Here is a 24,336-nt window from a genome sequence, read left to right as displayed (position 1 = left end):
GGGGGGGGGGGGGGGGGGGGGGGGGGGGCAAATGAATACTTCAAGCCCAATCCCAAAATGTTGAAATGAAATATGTTGCAGCTAACAGACATAAGAGACATGTAGTGGATATGAGTAGATGAATAGTAGCTACCGATTTTATTTCAGTAACTGGAGATATTTGAAAAAGTGCCTAGACCGGTTGAATCCGAGGCCCCTTTTACCTACCTAGTCAGTGATCGAGAAGACCAGAGTGTTTGAAATCGCATGTTCCGATACTTACAGTTCTACGTGTGAGATAGCACTTGTAATCGATGTATAGACTTGTGATCAAGGTTTTGGGACATGCCTCTTGTTTTCATGGACTTGCTACAGCCTCTCTGAAACCCATTTCCACCACTTGTCAACACCTGGTCCATCGCCTCCCGTAACATTACCCCCTGCAACCTCAACGGTAATATCGAACTCTTCCATCTGAGAAAACTTGAACTCACTGGACCCCGTCTCTCCTAGCCAATCGTCCTTGTCGTCGTCCACATCCTCGCCCATCCCGATACCCGAATCCAGTAAACCCTTAGATCTCGAAGCCCTAACTTTAGTGATTTCTGACTCGAGACTTTTCTTGACCAGCGCTGCTGGCAGTGCTGTGAAGAGGTCCATCTTGTTTGCCGCTATCAAAACTGATACTTCCTTCAGCGCCTTCATAGCCTTCCCTCCAGTCATTCTCTTCTGCAAGACAAGTAATACATCATGGAGATAGTCTGCCGTCTGTCTCAACCCCCCATTCCCCGCTGACATGGTTGCGGCATCCACTAGGAATATGATACCCTTAAGGTTCTTTGGATTCGTGATGTTCTGTAGCGCATGGTGCCGTAGTTTGCCATGCCCTGGGGTATCAATCAAAAGGAACTTCTTGTGCGTCTGATTCGTAGGATCATAGGTGGAGCGGTATTTGTCGGACGCAGCTGTAGTCCCAACTGGTAGTGAGCATTCAACGGCGATTGGGGACTGGGACGTGTGAGTTGCGGCGTTCGTTCCACGCTCAAACTGTGATCATGTTAGATTCAGCAAGACCAAGCCCACGCTGCAACTCACCAGAGTAAGAAGTGCTGTCTTCCCAGAACCACTTGGGCCGAGGAGAAGAATGGAGGGTAATACAGTCAGACCACTCGCTTTGAAGACAGATCTGTGAAGAGCGATAGGGATTGTCAGGACGAGGAGGACGGCGAGAATGAGGCCCAGAGGAGATGATGGGCTAATGACAGCTTGCACCCAGTCTTGTACGCTGGACGCAACTGTCTGATTCTCCATCACAATGGGCGCGAGAGCGAGTCTTGGCAAGTTGAAGCAGGGTTGGGACCAGACTTTATTTCATGTGGCTATCATCCCTGATGACCCCTGCAACGATGCCGTAGCGAAAAGTAGGCTCAGCCTCGTCAATCGTCAATCGTACCCCCATAAATTCATAATCAGGCCAATACCTAGCTGAAAACCAATTTCCACCCCCCTACTGATCTGTTCAGCTTCCAACGCGCGTCTTTTATCTCATCGTTCACTTCGACATGTATTCCTAGAACAGTTCTTGCAATCGTTCGATCTTCAACAGCGCGATCGAGGAAACCCCCAGCGCCGCTGACATGTCTCGCGTGGACCCGAAGTCCAATTCGAATCCGACTCGTACAATGATCCCGAATGGAAAGACGACGGCTGCAGCGCCAAAGCTGAGCGATGATGACCATGTCGAATTGGCAGAAATACCTCCATCCGGGCCACCGCCAGAGGAGGATATCATGCAGCTTGCTCGTGTGGGCGACATCGCTGGCATAGAGAGGCTGTATGCTCTTGGAAAATTCGATGCTCAGTATTGCGACGAAGAAGGGATAACCCCATTACATGTATTTGTCCCAGTGTTGCCTATCTGGACCAGTCTATTAACTCTTCCTGTAGTGGGCCGCTATCAACAACCAATATGCGATGTGCGACTTTCTTCTGAGAGCAGGGGCCGATGTGAACAAAAAGGGAGGAGAGTCGGTTGCTACTCCTATAATGTGGGCTGCGCAGAGATGCCATTACTATACCGTTAACCTTCTGATCCAACATGGCGCCGATTTGCTCTTGACGGATGTCCAAGGCTACAATATCCTTCACCTCGCGACTTTCGAAGGCAATATCTTCCTCCTTGTTCTTCTACTTCACCAGAATGTATCAGTCGATATCACAGATAGCCATGGGCATACATGTCTGATGTGGGCTGCATATAAAGGTTTCCCTGCCTGTGTGGACCTTTTTCTGAGATGGGGCGCAGATGTCCATGCTACAGACGAGACAGGATTTACGGCACTACATTGGGCTCTTGTAAAGGGGTCGCAAGGCTGCATACAGAAATTGATCGAATATGGTGCTGATCGATTTGCCGAAACTTCCAACGGGAAGACCCCAGCTATAACTGCAGAGGAAATGAGAACAGAGAGAATATGGCACAGGGCGTTGAAAGAATGCGGCTATGATGAGGACGGGATGCCAATAGTCCCTAGTATTCCACTGGCGTCGCGGCTGTTAAAAGACAAGCGGGGCTTTATGACCAAGTTCTACTTCCTTTGGCCACTTTTTATCATCTGGGTCATGATCATGATTGTCAGTCATATGGTTATTTTTGCTGGAGTACCTCTTGCCTTGTTTGCAGGTTATTCTCTTCAGTGGGTTGCTCAACAAGCTATCGAGTATGCTCCATCCGATATGAAACATCTACACAATACGGTAAGTTTTGAAAGGATTATATAATGATCAAACTGTGCTGATTTAGTAGCCTTGGCTTGCAGGAATATTTGCGGGAACCTTGTTTCTCGTGGAAGTTCGTTACCTAACCCACATCCTTCCAGGTCAGAAAAAGTACCAATTTCAACAAGGGGTTTTACTAACTAAACGCAGTGACCTTTTCATCACACATTATCTCCAATATTGCCTTTTCTGTACTTTGCAGCCTCTGTACTTACTTCTACTTTTGTACGATGTTTTACGAACCTGGTTATGTCCCAAAGCTCGGGGGCTTATCCGAGCAGAAAGCAGTGATCGATGAGCTCCTGAGTCTCTGGAAGTTTGACGACCAAAACTTTTGTGTGCCATGCATGGTTCGCATGCCGTTGAGAAGCAAGCATTGCAAGAAGTGTAAGCGCTGTGTAGCAAAGCATGATCAGTAAGTCAACTATAGCCCTAGAACAAGGCAGTTGCTAACTCGGCACATCAGTCACTGTCCTTGGGTCTACAATTGTATTGGTGTTAACAATCACCGCCACTTTTTTCTCTACCTAGTGACTCTAGCAACCGGGCTTATTGTCCTTGTGAGGTTAACCATATCATGTAAGTTCCCATTATCAGAAATTGAATAGCAACTTACTTTCGAAGACTATGAGGTGCTTGGAGAAAAAGGCAGCAACGAATGCAATATCTTGGCAGAGGGCTTGTGTCGCATTGTGAATGCGGACCCTTTCACTCTCGTCCTAGTGATATGGTCAACTTTGCAACTGACATGGGTCACTATGCTGCTCTTTGTGCAGCTAGTTCAGATTTCGAGGGCAATGACAACGTGGGAGAATATGCGGGCAAGTCATGGCCATGGCGGCAAAGTTTCGCAATCGATCACATCAGCCCTCACAACTGGTACAACATCCCGAGCTGGAGCTCAGCTTGGAGACAGTGGCCTTGGACCCGATCCAGCACTGCCACCCACTCATGCGCCTGGCGGCCACGGACATCACCACCACCATCATAGGGGGGGTTGTTTTGCACAATGGAAGAGGATCCTCGGTGTTGATACCTTCGTCGAGACCGCAAAGAACGGGTATGAGGGGAATCGGAATCGGTCACGCCGCAACCAAAACCCCTTTTCGGCGGGTTGTGTCCAGAACTGTAAGGATTTCTGGTGCGATCCAGCTCCGATCTTTGGGAAGCGGGAAAATGGTACAGCGTCCTTGAGGGGCGAGGTCGTGAACTATACGACGATGTATGAAAATCCAAGACTAACGATGACGATGGGTGGAGGTGATACTGCGGGCACGTATCACAGCGTGGCCGCTGATGACTCTGTATGATATGAATAATGCCAAAATTCCGATGCCTACACTTAAGATCGCGGCTGGTATGCCTCGAGACTGGGTATGACCTGACAATTGATCACATTCTATTGTACTACTGATTTTCTCTTTTAATACTTTCGAGTATTGTGAGGTTAGTACATTCAATGTATGAGGATTTTAATCCTGTTGAAATGGTCTCTGGCTTTGATTTATGAATGTGTGGAGCAGCTTCAGGGGTTCAGGGGCAGGTTGATTAGTCATCGTACATGTCCTGTAGCCCACGCGCTGGCAGCGGTACCACATAGTGTTCTGTTGTATTCTTCTGAAGACTGAAGAGAGAAGGGAAACATCCAAGCAGGTATCACAATACTTGCCAGCATAAGTTTGTCCTGAGTTGGAAGAGTGCACTTTCATTGAATCGTCTAAGTCGGGCCCCTCCACTGCTAAAGCCATTTGCAAGTGCAATTCCCAAAGTCAGTTTATCTTCTGCTTCACATTGATTCTGGAGCAATCCAAAGGCAATGCAATTTTTGTAATGCCCTTGTCAAACGATCCGTCAATTGACCAGTCTCCTCCCCTTCATCACATCATCGAGAGGTTGTAAACCTTTCTTTGTATGGTTGCGAGATGGGGTACCTATGCTTATGTTTGCCTTCAATATCCAGAGTCGTCAGAAAATGCTCAGCTGGCCCCATTAGATTTAGAGCAAGGCTCACTCACCTCAGGTGCCTCCTCTAAGATGGCAATCTAACGGCATAGAACACGCCATCTTGCGCATACCAGCGACAGTCACCAATGTCACCAATGTCAATCGTCAAGCGGTTCCTCTGCGTATACGTGCCGTCAAGTTCACGGACCCAGTACATGCGCATAGGATCATCGTCGGAGGGTTTCATCTCCTGCTTCGTGTTCATCTCAAGGCCTTGCGCTGTGGCAAGCTGTTGCTGGAGGACGTCGCTACCGGTGAGGCCGATGGTGTTGTAGGCTGGCTGGCTGATGTGGAAAGTAGGGAGGCCAGTTGTAGAAGGCTGAGGCTGGATCATGTATTGGGGGTAAGGCTGATAAGGTGGGTACTGGAAAGGGGCAGCCATGGGTTGAGGGTACGAAATTGGCGGTGCGGCAACCTGTGATGGAGATGTTAGTTGTGACCGGACCAAAGTTGGTACTACAAGCAGAAGAAAAGAGTCTTGCTGGGTAGTAAATCTAGTAAGAGTACTTTGAAGAATAACATAGGTATGGGCAATTTTGAGGGATAAGAGGTACATTAAATGTTGGGATAGCAGGACCCCCGGGAGGAACCATGAATGGCTGGGCTCCAAAAGTAGGCATTGGTCCAACCGTCGTAGTAGCAGCGGTAGCAACATTTGATTGTGGGACATAGATGATGCCACCAATCAAGACAGAACCATCGGCGCGTGGGATATAGGTATGGAGGTTTGGGCCATTAGTGGTGTCCCGAACCTGAGGTTGGAAGTGTTGCTCGGCTTGCGTCATGTCGAGACGTCGTTCCAGTTGTTGTCGTTACAAATGGGGAATAGACAGTTTGAGGAATAGGAGTCTTTAATCTGGTCGAGATCGAAGCTGGTTGTCCAGTAGTCGACGTCCAGATATTGTTGTTGTGGGTGGTAGGTGGAAGAGCATTCGACGCGAAAAGGGAGCGCGAGGATATAGAAGGAAATAGGAAAGTGAATGACAACAAACAGCTGGAGACGCGAAGAGGCTAGGCTTCTGCAGTTTCTTTGCAACCTAGTGTGTTTGACAAAGACAAAACAAACCCAGGAAAATCGAAAATAAAACTCACGGTTTTGACACCTGTAACACGCACCATGCTTCTTGCAATGGGATCCCAAACCAACACCCCCGGGTCTTTCTTCTGCTCAGGCTCTTCCTCCAAATAGACCTTAGCCCAGGGCCAACACGGAAAGCACATCTTGGACGTTGCTTCTTTTGTTTTATCTCTTTTTATGTGGTCTTAGGTGGTATGAACTCGGAAGGAGACGAGGGGAAAGCGAAAAAATGAGGGAAAGTTTGGTCATAGGAGCTTCTGAAGATGCTCTGGACTTTATATTGTGTCCTCTGTCCCGCCAGTTTATTCTCGAGGGTAAAGATTAGAGCATATTTTGAAGTGAATATATCACAGTGGAGAGAGGAAGGAAGGTTGGAGACACCTGACGGAAGTTAGAAGTGCACTTCCTTACCTAGGTACCTAGGCACTTATCAAGCCGGTTTCCCCCATGGAATGTGTCAAATCGAGGATCATTCAGAATTAACGACAAGAGTTTCTACGGAAGCGGGACAACAAGCTCTAGCAAGAGCTTATATTATGATTATCAGCTCATCACAAGCCGTTTGGCTACGCCGGGACTGTGCAAGTGGATGTATCTCTTCCCTCTATATCACTTTCAGAAGAGGCATAGCAGAGATGGGAGGGTGAGATAATCCATCTTAGGACCAAGGAGTTATCCAATGTCTGAATGTAGATAGATAATTGATGTTTCCTCATTACTTGGTGTGCTTATGTTCATATGTGTCACTTAAGGGTATGTACTTGAGGAGTTCTCTCGAGGCTTAACACATACGTGTTCAGCAATATAGCCAAACAGAAGTTTGAAGTGCAGAGCTTATGTTATTGCCAATACACTAAGTCAACGTAAAACTCTCTCGACGCTGTTCCGTTCCATTCCACAGACAACGATACATGACTACTGTAGGGGAAGAGAGAAGGCATAATACAAACATGCTGAAGACATCCTCGTAAGGCGGAAAGTCCAATCCTTTGAGGTAACACAACTCTCCTCCTGATATCTTCCCATTGAATGCGTATGTATCTTTCGCCATATCTGGCCTATTGCAATGTCCTCATCAACCATTGAAAGTATGGCTCACCCTCATCGTCTTCTCCATCCTCTCGATCCTCTTCATTCCCCTCATCCGATTCAGCTGATCTCCAAGGGCGATTCCTATCTTGTATCTCCTGGCGAGCAGACTCTCTCCATTTGCTATACGCCGCTAGATCCGCTGACTGTTATTGTTAGCAAAAGATCAGAGGGGTCTAGTATTGAGATATATACACACATGCCAAATGTGTAGTACTTCCCCGTGTTCCGGATTTCTCTGGTGGGCCTTTTTAAGAGTATCCAGCATCTCCACATAATCTTTTTGGTTGGAAATCTCAGTGTAGTCGGACCTGGTCCGTGATGCGTTGTTGACGAGAAAATACACCCATGGCCCATCCTCGAGCGTGTACCCTCTCACACTGCTGCGTCGTTGCTTCACGCGTTTCTCTTTCTCTGCTTTGCCAAAGACCGATGCGGTGAGTTCTGTAGAAGACCCGAAGCTGGGGCCCTTGGGGATGGTGAAAGGTTGAGTGTCATCGAGAGGTGGAATTACACACAATTGGCTCTCATCTTGAAGAGTCTTCAGAAAGCTGTAAAAAGGAACATTGTAACCGGAACACAATTTTGTCGCAAAATGATTGCCACCATACCCGCCCTTAAGCAAATAGAGCTGGATAGTGAACTCGTACTTCTTGTAGTTGTAGTTGTAATCGGTAGGTTTAGACAAGCAGACGAGGTCCTTTGCTACTCGATATTGAGCGATAGTGGACACCTGTTGGAGGAAGTGTCAGTTATGGATGCCCGAAAATATGGCAAACAGAAGACCACGCTTTAGCATCAAATGAGACACCGACCTTCTCATATAGAGTAAATCTTTCCCATCGCTCCACTGGGACTTCAGGGATACTAATCTGCTTAAACTCTTCAGACAGAACCTTCTCGATCTCCTTGCTTCGCACAACACTTTCTTCGTCCCTATGTTCTATCCACGAGACTATCTTTGGGAGGCCATCCGTCGTGTTTGCTTCATCCACGGCGGACTGAAGAGATGTCCCTAGGTCAGCACTTGGATAATAATCTGCTCCGTATTTGCCAGATTGTAGGGCATCCAAGTCCAGCATGGCCATTTTGACGATATTCGCTGGGCTCACACCGTTCATGTAACCATAGTCCTTAGACTGAATGACCCACTCAATATACAATTCCGCTGCCTCCTTGGGAGGTATCAGTTGCGACATGATTCCTGCTGTCTTGTATGAAGGAAGGCGTGTCTGTTGGCGTCGCGTCGAATTGGAATCGTAAAGTTGACGAGGGTGAAGGGAAAATCGACCTTTTCTCTAATACCCACCTCAATGAGCTGGAAGTCGCATGTTCCTTCTTCCCCCAAACCCAAAAGTCAAAACAATTGGAACGAAAATACACCTAGGCACCTTAGCAATCACCAATCAACCTTTCCCTCACAGAAGATTTTTGAGGATCTGCCAACTTTGAACCATCCATTATATTCAAACATCAAGGGAACGTAAGAAAACAAGTGATCGTATACGGCATCTTCAAGGATAAACATTCTTGGCTCAATCAGGTGAAACAGGCACTTAAAAGTCATAAATGGCTCGAGTTGAAACCCAAGATCTCGCATGCTCCTAGGTAGATCAGGGATTCACACGCAGCTCGCGAACGAGTCCTTCAAAAGTCTTAATATACTTGCATTATGCTCCAGTTCTTCTGCAGACGCCCACCGCGCCTTTGATACACGCCGCGGCGTCTATCAGTCTATATTTACATGTTCCCGAGGCAGAGGTGAGATCATCCATCGCTTATGCATCCCGCGCCCAAAAACAAATCTTTAGTAATCAAACAAGGCGAAAGATGCTGGTCGAAAGGTACTGGTACATGGAAAGGATTTCGGTTTGCTCGACGTCTCGGCGTATGTCATAGTCTGTTGCTCGAGAGGCCTAGGGGAGGAATGTTGAGGAGGGAGGATGAGCCAGATGAGTTTGATAAGGGTTCATTAAAAGAGTGCCTTTCTCGTTACCTGCCAGCGTTACCGTTAGTATAAAGAGATATCACTAGAAAGGAATTGACGTACCGCCCATGCCCCGGCAACTGTAGCCACGATCCCCCCCGAAATCATCATGGGTCGAACACCTTTGGTGCTCTTGAAGACCATCCCGCTCAATGCTCCTGCCAGAATACTGTTTGCCGCGTCATGTTTTCCCCTCATATGACCAAGGAAGGAGTTGAAGCCATTGTATACCATCGCGATAACACCCGCCGAGTTGCCTAGGAATGGTCCTCGCCGTGTGACTGCATTTAGCACCGAGTTTAGTCGCAACTTCGGAGGTTGGCCGTTTGATCTTCTAAGACCCTCCTGTAACCCCCACGCGCCCCCTACTGTCAAGGCTGTCAAGTATGTTACCCCCGTACCATAACATAGATCGTCCGACCAGCCTCGCGATGGCAAAGCTGATTGCGCGCCGGGAAGATCTGAGAGTGTGGAGTCTTCTAGTGACAGGTAGTCGAGTGTCTGCTGGTTAAGACCGGCAAGGGGATGTAATTGTGATGGATCGGCGAAGGAAGGGCCTGTGAGGAAAGAGGAGACATCTTGGGCTTCCGAGGGATTGAAAGGAGTGGTTTGGAAAGAGTCGGTTGTTGTGTCTGAGGATGAGGTACTAGAACTCGTTGAGGATGACTTGCGTCCTGTAAGCTTATCCCAGATCGACATCTTGAAGCGTGTTGGAGAGGCAGAGGGCGGGCGGTCGGGTTTGTTTGCTTTGGCGCTGGTCGAGATTGAGGTCAACGATGTCCAGCTTTTGAAAAAGTTTAAACATCGGATGTGGCCCGTGCGCTTTCCTCACATGACCAAAAGGGAAAAGGCGAACTTCTGAACTTCAAAATTTCAAACAGCTTATAGCTAGATATTGACATCAAATTCAAGATTTACACTTCTATTTATTCGGATACGAAGAATACCCAGTGGTATTTGCCCAATATCAGTAAAACAATTGTCAATCTATGGCGTTGATATTGTGCAGATAACACTCGTGGAGTTCTTAAGAAATGAGCACAGAACATCAGGGCCGGGATGAAGACTCATCCGGCGTTGGAAAGGTGCCTCTGGATGTGGACGACCGATTGATTATAAAATGGATCGAGTCTCAGGTGGGCCCATCTCAATCCAGGTAAGTTAACTCGGACCCTGTCTAGATTTTCTGACTTAACAACTTGCAGATATGCCCGAGAAAGGCTGGATAGTTTGCTTGACCAGGCTGCTCAACCACGGCATGTTTCGAGAGATGCTTGCATAAAGCTATGTTACTTCGTTGAACAATGCAGAAGCTCTCAATCGCCCCTGATCCAGGAGGTTGCCCTCTCAAAAGAAGCCTCTCTTGACTTGTTCAATTTCTACATTGAATGGAACGAGAAGAACCAGAACCGGTCAATGAGACAAGTGCTGGAGCTAATAGCATCTTTAATTGCCCTTCATCCGAAGGAAGAAACTGCCAGTTCCATTAAGGAGTCGATCCTTTTCAGGCTTGTTTCCATTATCACTCATCAAGCTGCTCAACCTTTGGTCAAGCCTGCATTCAAATCACTGGAGTTCTTTCTGAGTAAACGTACTCTTCATCCTGTGAAGGTGATTGAAATTTATGAAAAGATAGCAATCAAAAGTGCCCTATATACCCATGCAAAGGCAGAGACACTGGCCCGTTGGGATCCCCTTATTTCTGATATATTCGATTGGATGACTTTGCCGGACATCTCACCAGCGGCAGGGAAGTGCCTAGTGACTCTATTCGGGCAAATGAAAAGAATTTCTGGCAATGATGTAGTTGATCACACACTTCTGTGGCAACGATGGATCAGAAGTGGGCTTGACAAGAATCCAGACGCCCTGGAGAATGTCAAGAATTATCTTTTCCCGGCTCTTTTCAAACTTGACCGGCCTGGATCTTTGTCATTTTTGGAAGATCTTAACAAGCAAAGACCAATTTCTGACCTCAACGCACGGGAATTGAATGCACATTCGTTGCTACAATTGGCTGCTATTGAGGCAGGGAAGAAAGCTGGGCTAGTCGAGGAACCAAGTATGTTTCTTCGAAGTTGTGCTTGTCGCTATGCTGATATATGTGTGTAGGCACTATCCAGTCTCATAAATCTTTCAAAAAGAGTACCAATTGTGTAATCCTCCAGGAGGAGGTGATAGGTTCTCTCTTGACCTGCGCGTCTAATACAGTTCGATCACTTGCTTTCTCTGTGCTGGTATCGTCACCTTCTTCTATCAGGCCATTCAGTTCGATGGCTCTTGATTTTCTCCAGTTACACATGGGAATCCTGTACGCAGACACAGATGCAAAGTTTCGGAATGATGTTCTCAGTAATACGAAACAGATGATCGAAAGAATTAGAGGGGCGACCGCCTATCTACATCGAGAGCTTGAAGCACCGTCCTTGTCACATGGTTCTGATGTTTCGCTCAGATCTCAAACAAATCAAGATTTGTATGACGAGATCTCCAGACTTCTGCAGAGGCATGAGAGCTTCATTGAATGGTACCTGGAATTCTTGTTGGGTGAACTCATTCCAACAGTATCCTATCAGCGCCACATAACAGCACTAAGAGCCATTGCACTGCTGCTCCGGTCCGGAATACAGAACCTTTCCCCCGCACTATCATCACCTCCAGTTTCGGGTAATACCCCAATCTGGCCCTATACTATTAATTTCTTTACCCCAAGGTCTATGCGACTTCTGCTGGATCTTCTTATGGACCCATTCGAGGATGTACGAAGTAGTGCGACCGCTATTTTGAAGCTGACATCCAGCGATGACTTTGCTATTGGACGAGCGACAAAAGACTCAGAATATTACAAGCCAAAGCTCTTGCGGAGAAAACCAGTAACGCAACTGCATAGCACAGAACCGGCGATTGACCACCGAGTACCGGCTAGCCCGACTACCTCATCGCAGAAGACCAGAGCAGGCAGAGCTCTAGGCCCTCTAGAGGATTTCATTACTCGGGCGGAAGAACTTTCCAAACGGACGGGCCGCGCTGATTATGCCGATGGTGTCGCTCGGTGCTACGAGCTTCTCTACAGTCTCCTTCCTTCTGCAGAGTCCCGCTTCGATCTAGTAAAAGAGCTACTTCATGACCTGGACGCAAAGGTGCAAATTGCAGAGCAAGATCTCGCTCAAGCTGTCATAGATGCCCCTATTCATGGGACATTTTCTGCTCTAAAGTAACAGACGGACCTTCCTCGAATTCATACAGCTGCTGACCTATTATGCCTAGTCTCGTGTGGGAATCGATCAATCTTGCCTCTGACTGTCAAAGTAATCCATCTCAAAATGAAGAGAGCGGCCGCGAGGGGTGGGAAAACCTGCAGGAGCTCATGTTATCAGCATGCTCTCGGATCTGGAGGCAGGTCAAAGATGTACTATGCAATGATTCTCCAGAAGGTTATTTACCACTAGACATTGATGAGCTTGATAGTGTCGATACAAAGGATGTTTTGAGTTACAGCTTTCGAGCGGTTCACGAGTCGAGGTGCGTGGGCATTTAACCATTCGAAACTCGGATAATTATTGCTAATTGTCGTCTCTAGCAATCTCATGAGAACTATGGCTGGCAAAGTTACGTCCACTTGGGAAGATGGTTCAGCCGTAATCTCGACAGAAGTTTTTACAGGAATTGGAAATCTCACATTCGAACAGCTCTCTAGCCTCCGTCACCGTGGAGCGTTCTCTACTGTATCCTTGACTTTTGCTCGATGTTGTCAACTCACTCAAAATCAGATTTCTGTTAAGTTATTGGATCCTCATATTCTTAGTAGATGGCATCGTGTATGTTTTTCCTTCCCATTACAAACTCACTATCTGCATAAGATTGACATTGTCAGGGCGCCATGAGATGCATCTTCGAACAAGCTTCAACGACAAGACGCTCAGCCGGAATTCCGGCACTAATGACGGGTATTCTATCTGCAAATTCAGACAATCCATCCTTCCAAGATGTCATGATGGAGCTTATATCTTTGGCCAAAAGGCCAGTCGTACTATCGGAAAAGGATGAGACCAATCTACCTCAAGTCCATGCTATGAACTGCTTGAAAGAGATCTTCAAGAGCTCTACTTTGGGTAAGAAGTCCGAAGGACATATAGCGGAGTGTTTGCAACTTGCCGCAGACAGCCTCAATTCCGAGATGTGAGTAGGCGAATTATTCTCGACTACTTTCTGCTGACGTTATCTCAAAGCTGGGCAATTCGAAATTGCGGGCTACTCCTATTACGAAGCCTTATCGACTGTCTTTTTGGCACCAGTGAAAGTAAAGCTATCACTGAAGCTGGGTGGGATGGTCGATCGACAAGACTTTCTTATGACAGATACCCTTCCCTCCCCGGGCTTTTGCTTAAACTTCTTGATACCGATACAAGGAGCTCTGCGACACTCGACGTGCCTACTATCGGCGCAGTGGAATCGGTATTTCCGGCCCTTGACATTATTAGACGTGCTGGACCTCCTCCTACATATCGCGATGAGATATCTCGACTGGTTTCAATGCATCTCGGCAGTCAGGTTTGGCACGTTAGAGAGATAGCTGCCCGTACTATATGCACCCTGCTTCTGCATCCTGAATGGTTATCATCTGTGGTGGCCCTTATTCAAAGCGCGCACCAGTCAGTAAACCATTTTCATGGTGTTCTAATCGCGGTCAGGCTGATCTTGGAGCGCCGATTAGAGCTTGACCGTCTCTCAGCCACCGGTGAGTAGTCAGAGAAATGTTTCCTATTAGTTTTACTGAATTATGGTAGATGGTTTATTGGATATTGCTGCTGCGCTCAGAATATCCAAGACAAATGATTTTCCAAATGGCGAGCACCCAGAGATTCTCGCAGCTTTCCTGGAGGTCAGCAACACAATCGCAAAGATTCTTCTATCTTGCTCTAGTGGGGATGCTAAAACTGATGGTCCCTCATCGATACGATCCACAATTGGCTATCTATTCGCAGATTCTGCCTTGGAAGAATTCAACCAACTGATGGAAACTTATTCAAAGATATCCACTGCTGGCCCTGCTAGTGCGGCTCTTGGAAATGCAATCGTTCGCCGAGCGATTTACACCACAGCACTGCTAGAGGATGAGGGTGCTCTTCAAAAGATTCTCAGTTCTGTAGCAACGCTCAACACCGATATTATCCTAGCTGCGATAGATTGTGTTCCCGTTGCATGGCAAAATAATCCGTCAGCCAAATCAATTTTTGGGGTTTCTCGGGCATATATTGGCCTTCTCGAAGTCTCAAAGGCTCCCGAGGTTTGCTCGCGTATCTGTTACGATCTTGCGGAAGCTCTTGATAAGGAATCTGGTTCGATCGAAGCGTCCGAATCCGACAACAATCTGAGTGTTCACCATTTAAAACTTGATTTCAACGATAGGGTGAAGGAACTCGGTTCCACCGTATCAATTGTGCAAGAGAGCCCGTCTCTCTCAAATGCTCAGATTAGGATTAGTGGACTTATTCTTACCAGCCAGTTCGCATCTCAGGGACATTGCAAATGGCCGATGGAATCTTACAGGCCCCAGATGAAGGCATGGGGCCAGTTGCTCTCAACTGCTGGTAATGCTAGCAATGTATATCTTCCTCTTGACACCGTATATTCTTTATACTGACTATGACAGGATTTCGATACTCGCTATGCTGCGGCTGCGGCTCTGCAATCATTGTACAACAACCCGCACTTTGTACCCCATATCACTGCAGATGAATGCATGCTACCTTCTTTGCTTGCCTTATATGATACTTTAAACGACGACGACGACGAGATTCGTGACTTGAGCGCACTGACAGTATCAAGATTACTGCATAAGTCTCTAGTTCCGCTCGCAGCGCGAGCAGAGTTGGTAAAATATGTCTGCGAGTTATATGGTCGAAGCCCATTATTTATTCGGAATATCATCTTTCGAATGACGGGAAATGATTTCCAGGATTTGGACACTCCGCTGCCTCAGCTCGAGCCTATCAGGGCCCATTTCTCCAAAGTTCTTAAAGAGGATGACTCGCTATTTGTAGAAGAAGAGCAGAACCTGTTTGTTGATGAGATTAGAGAAGCAAGACTGTGGAGTAAAGCCTTCGAGAAAATGGGGGAGAATTCATGGACAGCAGCAGACATCAAAAATATTCTGGCACAGCCCTACGCGGCTCTGGCTGCCTGGGTGCTCGAAGGGCTGGTGATCATGACCGACCTTCTTGACAAAGAGGATGGGCCGCTTGGGTGGACATCAAAGCCCGCTGTATTCGCAGCATGTATGAGAGTCCTTCTATCAGCAAGAGCAGTCATTCAACTTCATGAACGGCTACTTGAATCTGGTGCCGCCTCTCAGGAGCCCCAAGCTTCTATGGCTGGGGATATCATATCTGCCCTGGAGAGATTTGCTACTCTTGGTCATGATAAAAGGGTTCACGAAAGCCTTCTTTTTGAAGTTCAAGGAAAGCTATAGCCTTCACTCGCTAACTTATGTTGTTGTTTTTATCGGTTTGGAACCTGTAAAGGAGAAGGGCTCTTTACGCTTGTTTACTCGACCCCGTCTAATCCTCCAAAACAATCGCGTCTGGACTGGTTCACCTCTCCGACACAAAAATCTAAGCTTCGCACGGCCACTCAAGTAGTCAAGCCTGCAAGTTATCCAAGTTGGGGAATACAAAGGTAGACCGCTGTCTATTATCTCGTCGACTTCAGCTTCCCCGGCTAATCAGACAGTAACAGCAAGCTATTTCCGAGACCCTCCTTTCCTCCTGGCATCCATCTGAACTCCAACAGTACCAAAATAAGAGACCGCGAACATGCAATCCAATACTTTGATCGGCATCATCATTGTCGTAATTTTCGTCTGCTTTGTGCTTCTCATCTACGCTGGCGTGAAGCTACTTCAGAGACTGGTTAGCCACCACATATTCCTTCAAAGTATCAACACTGACTTCTCCTACACAGGCTATCAGAATGTATAACATAACCTTCCCAAGCAACAGCTTTTAGTCTGATTCATTCTAACGGTGGTTCTTTAGGGCTCGGGCGAAGGCCAATGCCAGAGAAGAAACTTCTTCAACTGCAGCTACAGTGATGGTCACGGAGGGTTGAGCTTGAGCTCTGGTTCAATTTTCCTGGATTGATACGATCACAGTCTCGCTATGTGCTGCGCGGCTTTGAATATGGCTGTTATAGAAGGTGTGATGTTATGGGAAGCGAAAAGCAGGCGTGGATGACAAGGTCGACTGTTACATCAGAAATCATATTCAAGTGAGGCTCTCTATCGAGCTTGTGTTATTCAGATGTGCAGTCAAATCCAAGTCCTTACTATACTGCTGATGTTTACAAGTGATTCATGAACGTTATGTGATGCTGCATCTTCCTTCTCACGACACAATTCTCACAATAACGCTCTAGTACCAGTCACATCATCACGTCAAAATTACATGCATCTTTGTAGAGAAATGCATAACAAGACTAATGTTCTTGTGATATGTGCATCATATGATTCGAGTCAGAACGAATATGCTGACAGAGTCCCAGATTCGCGGCCAGCAACTATTAGAAACACAGCAGTTTATTTACATTTAGCTTATTTCTTTCGTAATACTACATTGTATTCAGAATAGCCGTCCTATAATCTTCGGATCACACACACTCTCTCTACTACCAGCCCTCGAAGCTCCTGAATGTCAACATCAACCTTCTCGACCGTTATCCATGGACCAACCTCAAGCGCCACTTCCACAACATCCATCATCGCAGCTCCGAACGATCGATCTATTGGGATACTATATCCGTGGTCAACGACTACCAAGTCTCTACAAACGCCAACCGCTCCTCCGCCACCACCTATCTCAGGTAACTCTTCGCCTGATGTCTTGCCCACGATGGATGTGGTTGACATTGAGAAAAATCAACTAAACACTGCAACGCTGGCGCAAGCTTCCCCAATTCAGTCATCAGGAGCCGCTAGTTCAGATAGAATGAACGTATCACAGTTTATCTGCTCAGCATGGAGCTGCTGGCCAAAGGCCCAACAGGCTGGGACAGCAGTTGCTATCGCTCTCGCCATAATTGGTATTTTTGGAGTTTTGATATGGGGTCTTTGGTGGAAGCCAAGAGCACAAGCACTGAAAGAGAATCCCAGAACAGGAGATGAAGAAGGGGGAAGGATGAAAAGGAGAGGACCAATTGCCGCCTTTTTCTTGGGGAAGCCAAAACATGCACATGGGGGAAGAGTTCAGAGACAACAAAGGAGACATCGAAGGAGTCGCCGAAGGCGACGTTCGTCATCCGCGGCATCGAGAAGCTCCAGCTGTAACTCCATCGCCGAAGTGAGGGTCTCGACTAGAATGGAAGATCCTCCGATGGTACTTTCTCCGTTGGCGTCTTCAGAGAATGTGTCAATGGCGGTTACAAGGCACAGGCCGATGCAAGCTGGTTCTCATATTTCGAACATGCGAAGTTCCACAAATCATGCTACTTCCCTTGCTAGAGTAGGGAGAAGATCAACAGTCAGTATGCCACCATCGATAATGCGATTACCGAGAGAGCCCAGAAGTCGGGGCGCGAGGGAGCCACCGGTTGAGCGAACAAGGGGGCGCAGTAACGAGAGAGACCGACCTCGAAGGAGGAGTCAAACGAAAGCAGTGGAAGAAGGAATCCAAAGTGTTGCAACTTCGCGAGGAAGGCGCCGGCCAAGGAGGTCTTCGACACAACAGTAATATCACTGACATGGATGAAGCGATGGACTCGAGTTAATAGGCTGCCCTATTCTAGGAAGATGCTGAAAGCCACTACATTGAAACCGAGTCATCAGCAACAGATCGTAGCTCTAGAGTCAGAGACCGGCTTGCTGTTTAGTAGTTACAAGCAGAGGCACAAGTACGAAATGAAGTGCAACAAGCAAATACTACCATGCTTTCTCCAAGGCCAATCAGACCCAAAAATAAATAATAAATGCAGACTCATGCAAGTGTTGTGACCAGGTTTTGTATCCCTTCGTAACTCCAGATGATTGCTCGGGTACCTGCAGGAAGGCTGGCTTACAAAAGTTCTGATGATACTGCAATCAAATCAGGGCACTTGGTGGATTCTGTTACTGAAAAACTTTGAAACTAAATGGTAATAACCAAAAGAACTGATGCAAGCTGAGAATCTGCATGAATATTGCTAGACTTATACTGATAAAAAGAAAGGCCTTGGTAGAAACTTTTTTATTCCCTTACTCTGGATTATGCAATACAAGCCAACCCTCACTTATACAGTAGAGCATGGCTGTGAGACAGAAGCTATTCACGGACGAGGTATCAGAGCTTCAAAAGCCATATGTGTTTTAGACCAGCAGAATGTATCTAGCAGAAATAGACTGAGGACCTTGCCATTAACTGAGCCCATTGTAGTGACTGCACTTGAGACAATGAATGAGGTAAAGGCTGTTTGGTACCAATGTCTGTCAAGACTGAAGAGCTGAACCGAGGGGTAAAGCTCCCAAGCCCAAGAGAAGGCCGGGAATATAAGAGATACGCAACAGGAAAATCATGAACATGAGCCTCTTCATAAGGCTTTTGAATAGGTAGGCGTCCTGAAAGCATATATTGACGTAGCTATTTATATCTGTGTTGATAAAGGTGAAGTATCAGCCTTCGTCGGTAGTCGTCCGTCGCTTCCAACCAGAGGTGGTCTGTGCACCCGTTCGGCTACTCCGTAAGCTTCGTCATAAGCAGCTGTAATCTTCCCTCAGGCGGGATACCAAAGGATATTAACCGCGTTTGTTATTCACAACAACAAGATTCACCACATCCGTTTGTTTCGCACAGCTCCAGACGGAGCTCGCGATCGCGCATGATGTGGAACGACGAAGATAATAACCCTTACGGGACCAGCTTTGAGCGTCGCGATTCAATTACCTCCTCCACCACGAATCCCCTCTCTCCAGGCTCTCGTGAGTTTATCTGCCTTGCCACGCTTGCAGGATTGCAAGATGATGCACTCTATTTGCCTCGATGATGATGAGCCTGACACTGACAACGATTGGGAGCATGTAGAACATGGCTTTGCTGGGCCCCGCACTCCCTCCACCATAAGCGATCACCCCGAAGGCGAGAGTGACCTTCCGGCTCAGCGTTACGATGACACGAGTGATGGCAGTGATGAGGAATATGGAGGATCTACACAAGTTGCTGCGAGAAAGAAGAAGGGTGGTTACGACAGTCGAATTGAGCAAATTCTCTATGAGAACCCCGATCTTCCCATCTTAATTGTTGATGCTGGCAAGAGCGTGGAAAGCGGAGGGAAATACATCGTGTACACCATACGGACGGGTGTGAGTCTGGTATCTCTAGATTGAGCTCCGCGCGCTGACCTCCTGGCAGGATCTAGAAGTTCGCCGGAGATATTCTGAATTTGCTTCCCTTAGAGATGCGCTCTCTCGATTACACCCCTCCTTGATCATACCGCCCATTCCGGAGAAGCACACAATGGCTGATTATGCTGCAAATCCGACAAAAGCAAAGCAGGACCAGCAAATTATCGATCTTCGAAAACGAATGTTAGCTGTGTTCCTGAACAGATGCAGGAGAATGGACGAGGTCCGGAACGATGGAGTTTGGTGGAGATTCCTTGATCCAAATGCAAGCTGGGTAAGCTACACGTCTTGTCCGATCTTCTGCTTCTGCTAATTGTAATAAGAACGAGGTCCTGCATTCTCACCCCATCGCATCAATTCCCAAGTCCAATATGAAAGCTCCACCACTTGACCCCGCCAACCCCTCACCAGCTCATGCATTCCTTCCTATCCCCGCATCATCTGCTAAGCTCAAGTCCGTATCTAATCTCCCTACCAATCCACAAAACATGCCAAATCAAACATCCGAATACATGGCGAGTCCTTCGACCGCTGCACACACAGCTCCTGGCCAACAACTCTCTGGTCGCTTTCCACCCGATTCCCAAAATCTGAGCGAGCAGGATCTTGATCCTTATTTCATTAATTTTGAGTCAGCAACGAAAGATCTTGAATCACTGTTGACTGGTCCAATTGAGAAAGTTAATCGTCGGACCTTGACGCACTTATCCTCGCTAGCTTCGGATCTTGCAGAGCTCGGTGCTAGGTTTAATGGTTTCGCTCTTTCAGAACCGTCCCCATCCTTGGCGGCGGCTATTGAGCGAGTTGGCCAAGCTGTTGACTCCTCATACATAGCAACGGAAGAGTTATCCGGATCGTTAGGTGCGAGTTTTGCCGAACCTATGCGCGAGAGTGCGCAATTTGCTGGCGTTGTTCGAAACGTCCTACGATATCGTGTGTTGAAGAGGATCCAACAAGAGATGACAAGTGATGAGTTATCCAAGAAGAGAACACTACTTGAATCTTTGGAGAGAAGTGAAGCAGAAGCCAAGCGAATCGAGCAATATCTCAGCAGTAGCGGTACGGGTAATTTACATCGTCGATCGGCATCTTCGGCTGGAGAGCCACCACTCCAAAGACGAGAGAATGCCCAGGAGGATACTGCTTCCATAGATTCAGATTTCCCACCCACTCACGGCGATCCTTCCAGTACACCGTCGGCAACCCAAGGAGCTCCCCAGACTGAGGCCTCTCCTACCCATCGGAAAAGCTCGAGCGGCAACTTCATTACCAATAAGATCTTTGGGCGCATAAGCCATGCAGTCCATGGCGTTGTTGATGTCGACCCAGAAAGAACACGGAGGGATCTGATTGGCAAGACGAGAGAGTCGATTGGGCAATTGGAACAAGCTCAAGAAGCATCAGAGCAAGACGTCCGGAATGCCAGTAGTGGAATATTGAAGGATTTGAAGCGTTTCCAAGCAGAGAAGGAAGATGACCTGAAGCGATATATGGTAAGTATTCAACGACTGCCCAATTTTCTCTTTGTATTATGATACTAACTATTTCCAGCTTGCCTACGCTAAGAGTCAAATCGAATGGGCGAAGAAGAACAAGGATACTTGGGAAGAGGCTAAAGCCGAAGTCAATAAGATAGACGAGAGCTGATGATCGAGCGACGGCATATGCTCATGGTGTATTACGGTTTAGTGATACTAGTGATGGTTGACGAGAATGGAGTTGTGGTTGGTTGTGTAATTATCATGGCTTCCAGCGTAGTATTAGATCATGAGGCGAAAGAGAATACCAATGAGGCTTATTTACGCCCACCATTCCGAAAGCAGATGCTGCTCATGCTTCTTTTGAGTACGTTAATCCCTGTAACGTATAGGTAATATGTTCATTGATATCAAGAAATACTCTCTTATAACCCTGACAACAGCCTAAACCGTTCATCTAGCAGACCTCCCATATCGGATAGATCAGACTTCCGACAAGACTGTCCGCAGATGAGCAGCAACGCACTTCCTGGCCAAACATGGGCCCCACGAACCTCTTATCTTTTCTCATTGGAACAAACACTGGGTTATCACATGTAGTAAGATATCATCTCTATTGTCTACATGTCTATAAGTCTGCTGAAATGCACTAACCACAGGAAATTCGTTGGGTCGGGTTCCCTTGAACTCCACCTCAGTATTGTGAGGCAGAATCACGTGATCGATGTCTCTCGGGCATCTCTTTTCATCTGCCAGTCCATCTGCAAGCTGTCAAGTAGGAAGGTGTGGCCTTTGTTGATTTTTAGTGAGCGGGTTAAGGGTGCACCGCTCCTTCGGTCCACTGCCTCACCTGCTCGAGCCACCAAACATGTATTCTCGGGTCGCCAGTCAATTCGGGGTGGAAGCTCGTGCCGAACACATTGGCTTGACGGACAGCGATGATATCTCCAGCCTCTGCGTCCAATTTCTCTTTCGTGGCATCATCCTTCAGCGCAGCAGACCGACCTGGTAGGATCCCCATGACTTCGACATCTCCCAGCTTGACGCTTTTGGCCACCTGTTCGTCAATCGGCCTCGAGGGAGCAACGACTGTGCCTTCAACTTTTGCTTCTCCTTCTTGGGGACCAGCAACACGTGGAAGCAGTTTCTCCACAATGGGTGCCCGGATGAAGATGGCCCTGAACGGTTGCTGGGTTGTATCAAAGTCCTTCCCATCAGCCTGCTTCAAGAAGGGAAGATCTAGATTGGCCTGGAAGCTCTCAATTTGGCGTCCGAAATGGTTGCGGTTGACTCGAACGTCCAGACCGCCGATAAGCTCCTGGCCTCCTTGCTTGGTCCGATTTGCAGACTCCGCAAGCAATATCAGCCCCGCGCAAGTTCCCCACGTTGGCTTTCTCAGCACTCTATGGATTTATTAACAGCTGGATCTCTTCAAGGATGGGGTGACTCACTTGACGAAATCACGAAGAGGTTCCAGCATCTGAGACCGCTGGGCAACCAACGACATTGTCGTGCTCTCTCCCCCCGGGATGATCAAAGCATCACATGATGCCAGTTCTGCCGGGGTGCGCACCTCCAGGAAGGCCCAGTGCCTCTTGACAGCGTCCTTGGAGTCGAGGATCTGTGCCGCCTGTCTCAGTAATTGCACATGCTCGCTGAAGGCACCTTGCAACGCCAGCACGCCCACGGTCACATCCGCCTTCTGCCCACCTGAAGCCATGCCGGACTGTTGGATCCGGTTTTCGAGAGGTCAACACTTGTAGAAGGCGAAAGTGAAAACCCAGGGGATTAATTTGCCCCTCTGTGATGCCGGTATGTTTTCGGAATGGTCCTACGATGTACTATCCAAGAAACCTAGAATGACAATGGTAGAGCGGGGCTATACTTTAGTATGGAATTCTGCCGGTTTTATATCTTGATTACCTTGAGCAATAGATTCTATCCCTTGGTGCCTTAGATTCCATCCCTTGATACCTCGAATCCCAGGCACGTAAGAGATCTAACCAGGTTCAAACCCCTCGGGCTTCGAAGCTCTAGATTTCTTCCCCGTATACGTAAGGTAGGTAGATATAGTACCTAATCTGCTTTGTATATCTTAAACCCGACGTCAAATTACGTACATTACTGGCCTTGCATACTTCTGGGGTATGTTTCTCAACCGTCCTCAAACCCTGCCAGTCACCAGAACAGTTTTCTACAGCGCAAGTCCGTAAACGCTCTAGCGCCTCGGCAACGCTCGCGACTAGGTTTGTCGGCCACCGAATCTGGAGCGACGTTCTATAATTTCTCCCCGGAAAGCATCATATGTTCGCCCTCTTCCCTCCTCGAGAGGGCCTCCGCTAGCTTACAAGTACACCGTCCTCCGCTCGTCGCCGTAATCCCGACATGTCCGCCGTTCTCCAGTTCCTCGGAACCTTCGCCGTTGTCTACTGGGTCCTCACTCTCTTTCTCTACATGTTGTCCCGCATACTCCCACCCGCTGGGTTCGTTGCACGTTCCCTCGCCTCGTATGCCTCTCTCCTACTTTGCGCCTGTTACGGGGTCGTTGCCTCTATCGTATTGCGCGCCGTGGGATATGGTCGGATTTCACAATGGGCCACCGCAAGGAGCTTCAAGTATGTCATGTGGTGTACAACTGGCATCCAGTTCGCGATTGAAGACCCGAACGACTACCTGAACAAGACACGACCCGCCGTCTTCATTGGGAATCATCAGACGGAGCTCGATGTCCTCATGCTGGGACACATATTCCCCAAATACTGCTCGGTTACTGCAAAGAAATCGTTGAAGAACGTCCCTTTTCTGGGATGGTTCATGGCTCTGTCGCGTACGGTCTTCATTGACAGGGCCAATTCGACGAATGCACGACAAGCCATGGCAGGCGCGGCTGAGGAGATCCAGAGGGAGAAGCAGAGTGTTTATATATTCCCCGAGGGCACAAGGAGCTATGCTAAGGAGCCAACGTTGCTACCATTCAAGAAGGGGGCTTTCCATTTAGCCGTCCAGGCAGGTGTGCCAATTGTGCCGGTGGTGGTAGCGAACTACTCAGATGTGCTATATGCGAAAGAGTGGAGGTTTAACGCTGGAACAATTCCCGTTAAAGGTAGGTTCTTGCTATTGTGAATTCTGACCTGTGCAAATTCGTGCTAATCTATACAAGTCTTAAAACCCATTGAGACGAAAAATTTGACTTCTGCCGACGTCGATGATCTAACGCGCGATACTCGGGAATTGATGCTGAAGGAGCTCGTAAGCTTAACATCCAAATCAAGAGGAAAACCTATCGCAATGACGGCACAGGATTCAGGTGACGGGGTAGTTGACGGGGTAGTAAAGGCGAGCGGAGCAGAAGCAACGCTATCATGAGGATAAAATAATAGGGCGGTGAACATAGGAGCTTGTGCTCCAAACCCCGATCTGAGGGAGATTTCCTTGGGCTATACGAGAAATCAGAGATGAGCAACGATTGGGCATCTTCTTTGGCATGACTGGCGTCAGGGACATGCTTTGTGCATCAAGCAGGATATACCCATAGATGGATATACCCCTAGAGGTCTGTAGTTGCAATACGACT

General features: G+C 47.7%; 11 protein-coding genes across 11 annotated transcripts; 6 read left to right on the top strand and 5 right to left on the bottom strand.

Annotated features, from left to right (window-relative positions):
• Positions 1–299: 299 nt before the first annotated feature.
• Positions 300–1,332, bottom strand: M430DRAFT_132765 (hypothetical protein). Its single transcript, XM_024862268.1, has 2 exons — positions 1,075–1,332; positions 300–1,026 (listed from the first exon to the last, which is right to left on the bottom strand). Exons 1-2 carry the CDS (start codon positions 1,288–1,290, stop codon positions 349–351), a joined length of 894 nt encoding a protein of 297 aa, XP_024725901.1. The 5' UTR covers positions 1,291–1,332; the 3' UTR covers positions 300–348.
• Positions 1,333–1,661: 329 nt separating this feature from the next.
• M430DRAFT_93469 (hypothetical protein) lies at positions 1,662–4,067 on the top strand (the record flags this gene model as incomplete). Its single annotated transcript, XM_024869778.1, has 6 exons — positions 1,662–1,874; positions 1,927–2,736; positions 2,786–2,858; positions 2,908–3,172; positions 3,224–3,336; positions 3,382–4,067. The coding sequence occupies 6 exons, from the start codon at positions 1,662–1,664 to the stop codon at positions 4,065–4,067; spliced, it is 2,160 nt and encodes a 719-aa protein (XP_024725900.1).
• A 719-nt stretch (positions 4,068–4,786) lies between these two features.
• Positions 4,787–5,546, bottom strand: M430DRAFT_15590 (hypothetical protein; the record flags this gene model as incomplete). Its single annotated transcript, XM_024863287.1, has 2 exons — positions 4,787–5,176; positions 5,316–5,546. 2 exons carry the CDS (start codon positions 5,544–5,546, stop codon positions 4,787–4,789), a joined length of 621 nt encoding a protein of 206 aa, XP_024725899.1.
• Positions 5,547–6,870: 1,324 nt separating this feature from the next.
• M430DRAFT_55709 (hypothetical protein) lies at positions 6,871–8,127 on the bottom strand (the record flags this gene model as incomplete). The annotated part of the gene is made up of 3 exons (XM_024868556.1): positions 6,871–7,074; positions 7,128–7,661; positions 7,744–8,127. 3 exons carry the CDS (start codon positions 8,125–8,127, stop codon positions 6,898–6,900), a joined length of 1,095 nt encoding a protein of 364 aa, XP_024725898.1. The 3' UTR covers positions 6,871–6,897.
• A 648-nt stretch (positions 8,128–8,775) lies between these two features.
• On the bottom strand, positions 8,776–9,670 carry M430DRAFT_132759 (hypothetical protein). The gene is made up of 2 exons (XM_024862267.1): positions 8,979–9,670; positions 8,776–8,924 (listed from the first exon to the last, which is right to left on the bottom strand). The coding sequence occupies exons 1-2, from the start codon at positions 9,612–9,614 to the stop codon at positions 8,901–8,903; spliced, it is 660 nt and encodes a 219-aa protein (XP_024725897.1). The 5' UTR covers positions 9,615–9,670; the 3' UTR covers positions 8,776–8,900.
• A 279-nt stretch (positions 9,671–9,949) lies between these two features.
• M430DRAFT_47376 (hypothetical protein) lies at positions 9,950–15,387 on the top strand (the record flags this gene model as incomplete). The annotated part of the gene is made up of 9 exons (XM_024867920.1): positions 9,950–10,071; positions 10,121–10,977; positions 11,028–12,129; positions 12,183–12,437; positions 12,496–12,733; positions 12,790–13,094; positions 13,145–13,653; positions 13,703–14,520; positions 14,569–15,387. The coding sequence occupies 9 exons, from the start codon at positions 9,950–9,952 to the stop codon at positions 15,385–15,387; spliced, it is 5,025 nt and encodes a 1,674-aa protein (XP_024725896.1).
• A 343-nt stretch (positions 15,388–15,730) lies between these two features.
• M430DRAFT_15586 (hypothetical protein) lies at positions 15,731–16,025 on the top strand (the record flags this gene model as incomplete). Its single annotated transcript, XM_024863284.1, has 3 exons — positions 15,731–15,826; positions 15,879–15,889; positions 15,953–16,025. 3 exons carry the CDS (start codon positions 15,731–15,733, stop codon positions 16,023–16,025), a joined length of 180 nt encoding a protein of 59 aa, XP_024725895.1.
• Positions 16,026–16,603: 578 nt separating this feature from the next.
• On the top strand, positions 16,604–17,641 carry M430DRAFT_24707 (hypothetical protein; the record flags this gene model as incomplete). The annotated part of the gene is made up of 1 exon (XM_024865120.1): positions 16,604–17,641. The coding sequence occupies one exon, from the start codon at positions 16,604–16,606 to the stop codon at positions 17,639–17,641; it is 1,038 nt and encodes a 345-aa protein (XP_024725894.1).
• A 1,027-nt stretch (positions 17,642–18,668) lies between these two features.
• Positions 18,669–20,991, top strand: M430DRAFT_114007 (hypothetical protein). The gene is made up of 5 exons (XM_024861539.1): positions 18,669–18,861; positions 18,965–19,242; positions 19,292–19,558; positions 19,608–20,777; positions 20,836–20,991. Exons 1-5 carry the CDS (start codon positions 18,762–18,764, stop codon positions 20,929–20,931), a joined length of 1,911 nt encoding a protein of 636 aa, XP_024725893.1. The 5' UTR covers positions 18,669–18,761; the 3' UTR covers positions 20,932–20,991.
• A 585-nt stretch (positions 20,992–21,576) lies between these two features.
• M430DRAFT_15583 (hypothetical protein) lies at positions 21,577–22,482 on the bottom strand (the record flags this gene model as incomplete). Its single annotated transcript, XM_024863283.1, has 2 exons — positions 21,577–22,165; positions 22,214–22,482. The coding sequence occupies 2 exons, from the start codon at positions 22,480–22,482 to the stop codon at positions 21,577–21,579; spliced, it is 858 nt and encodes a 285-aa protein (XP_024725892.1).
• A 665-nt stretch (positions 22,483–23,147) lies between these two features.
• Positions 23,148–24,059, top strand: M430DRAFT_85152 (hypothetical protein; the record flags this gene model as incomplete). Its single annotated transcript, XM_024869629.1, has 2 exons — positions 23,148–23,865; positions 23,923–24,059. Coding segments are annotated over 2 exons (855 nt in total), but the record flags the coding sequence as incomplete, so codon positions are not given.
• Positions 24,060–24,336: the final 277 nt, after the last annotated feature.

This window comes from Amorphotheca resinae (assembly GCF_003019875.1).
Source record: "Amorphotheca resinae ATCC 22711 unplaced genomic scaffold M430scaffold_1, whole genome shotgun sequence".
NCBI classification, from domain to species: domain Eukaryota; kingdom Fungi; phylum Ascomycota; class Leotiomycetes; order Helotiales; family Amorphothecaceae; genus Amorphotheca; species Amorphotheca resinae.
Note: the sequence above shows the minus strand (reverse complement) of the source record. Positions and strands in the feature narration are given on the sequence as shown.

Bases quoted from the DNA above. Each gene is read 5' to 3' on its own strand.
- M430DRAFT_132765 (XM_024862268.1), bottom strand. From the start codon at position 1,290: ATGGAGAATCAGACAGTTGCGTCCAGCGTACAAGACTGGGTGCAAGCT. The intron at 1,027-1,074 runs GTGAGTTGCAGC...ACATGATCACAG, and splicing joins AGACAGCACTTCTTACTCTG to TTTGAGCGTGGAACGAACGC.
- M430DRAFT_132759 (XM_024862267.1), bottom strand. From the start codon at position 9,614: ATGTCGATCTGGGATAAGCTTACAGGACGCAAGTCATCCTCAACGAGT. The intron at 8,925-8,978 runs GTACGTCAATTC...TAACGCTGGCAG, and splicing joins CAGTTGCCGGGGCATGGGCG to GTAACGAGAAAGGCACTCTT.
- M430DRAFT_114007 (XM_024861539.1), top strand. From the start codon at position 18,762: ATGATGTGGAACGACGAAGATAATAACCCTTACGGGACCAGCTTTGAG. The intron at 19,243-19,291 runs GTGAGTCTGGTA...ACCTCCTGGCAG, and splicing joins TGTACACCATACGGACGGGT to GATCTAGAAGTTCGCCGGAG. The intron at 19,559-19,607 runs GTAAGCTACACG...AATTGTAATAAG, and splicing joins TTGATCCAAATGCAAGCTGG to AACGAGGTCCTGCATTCTCA.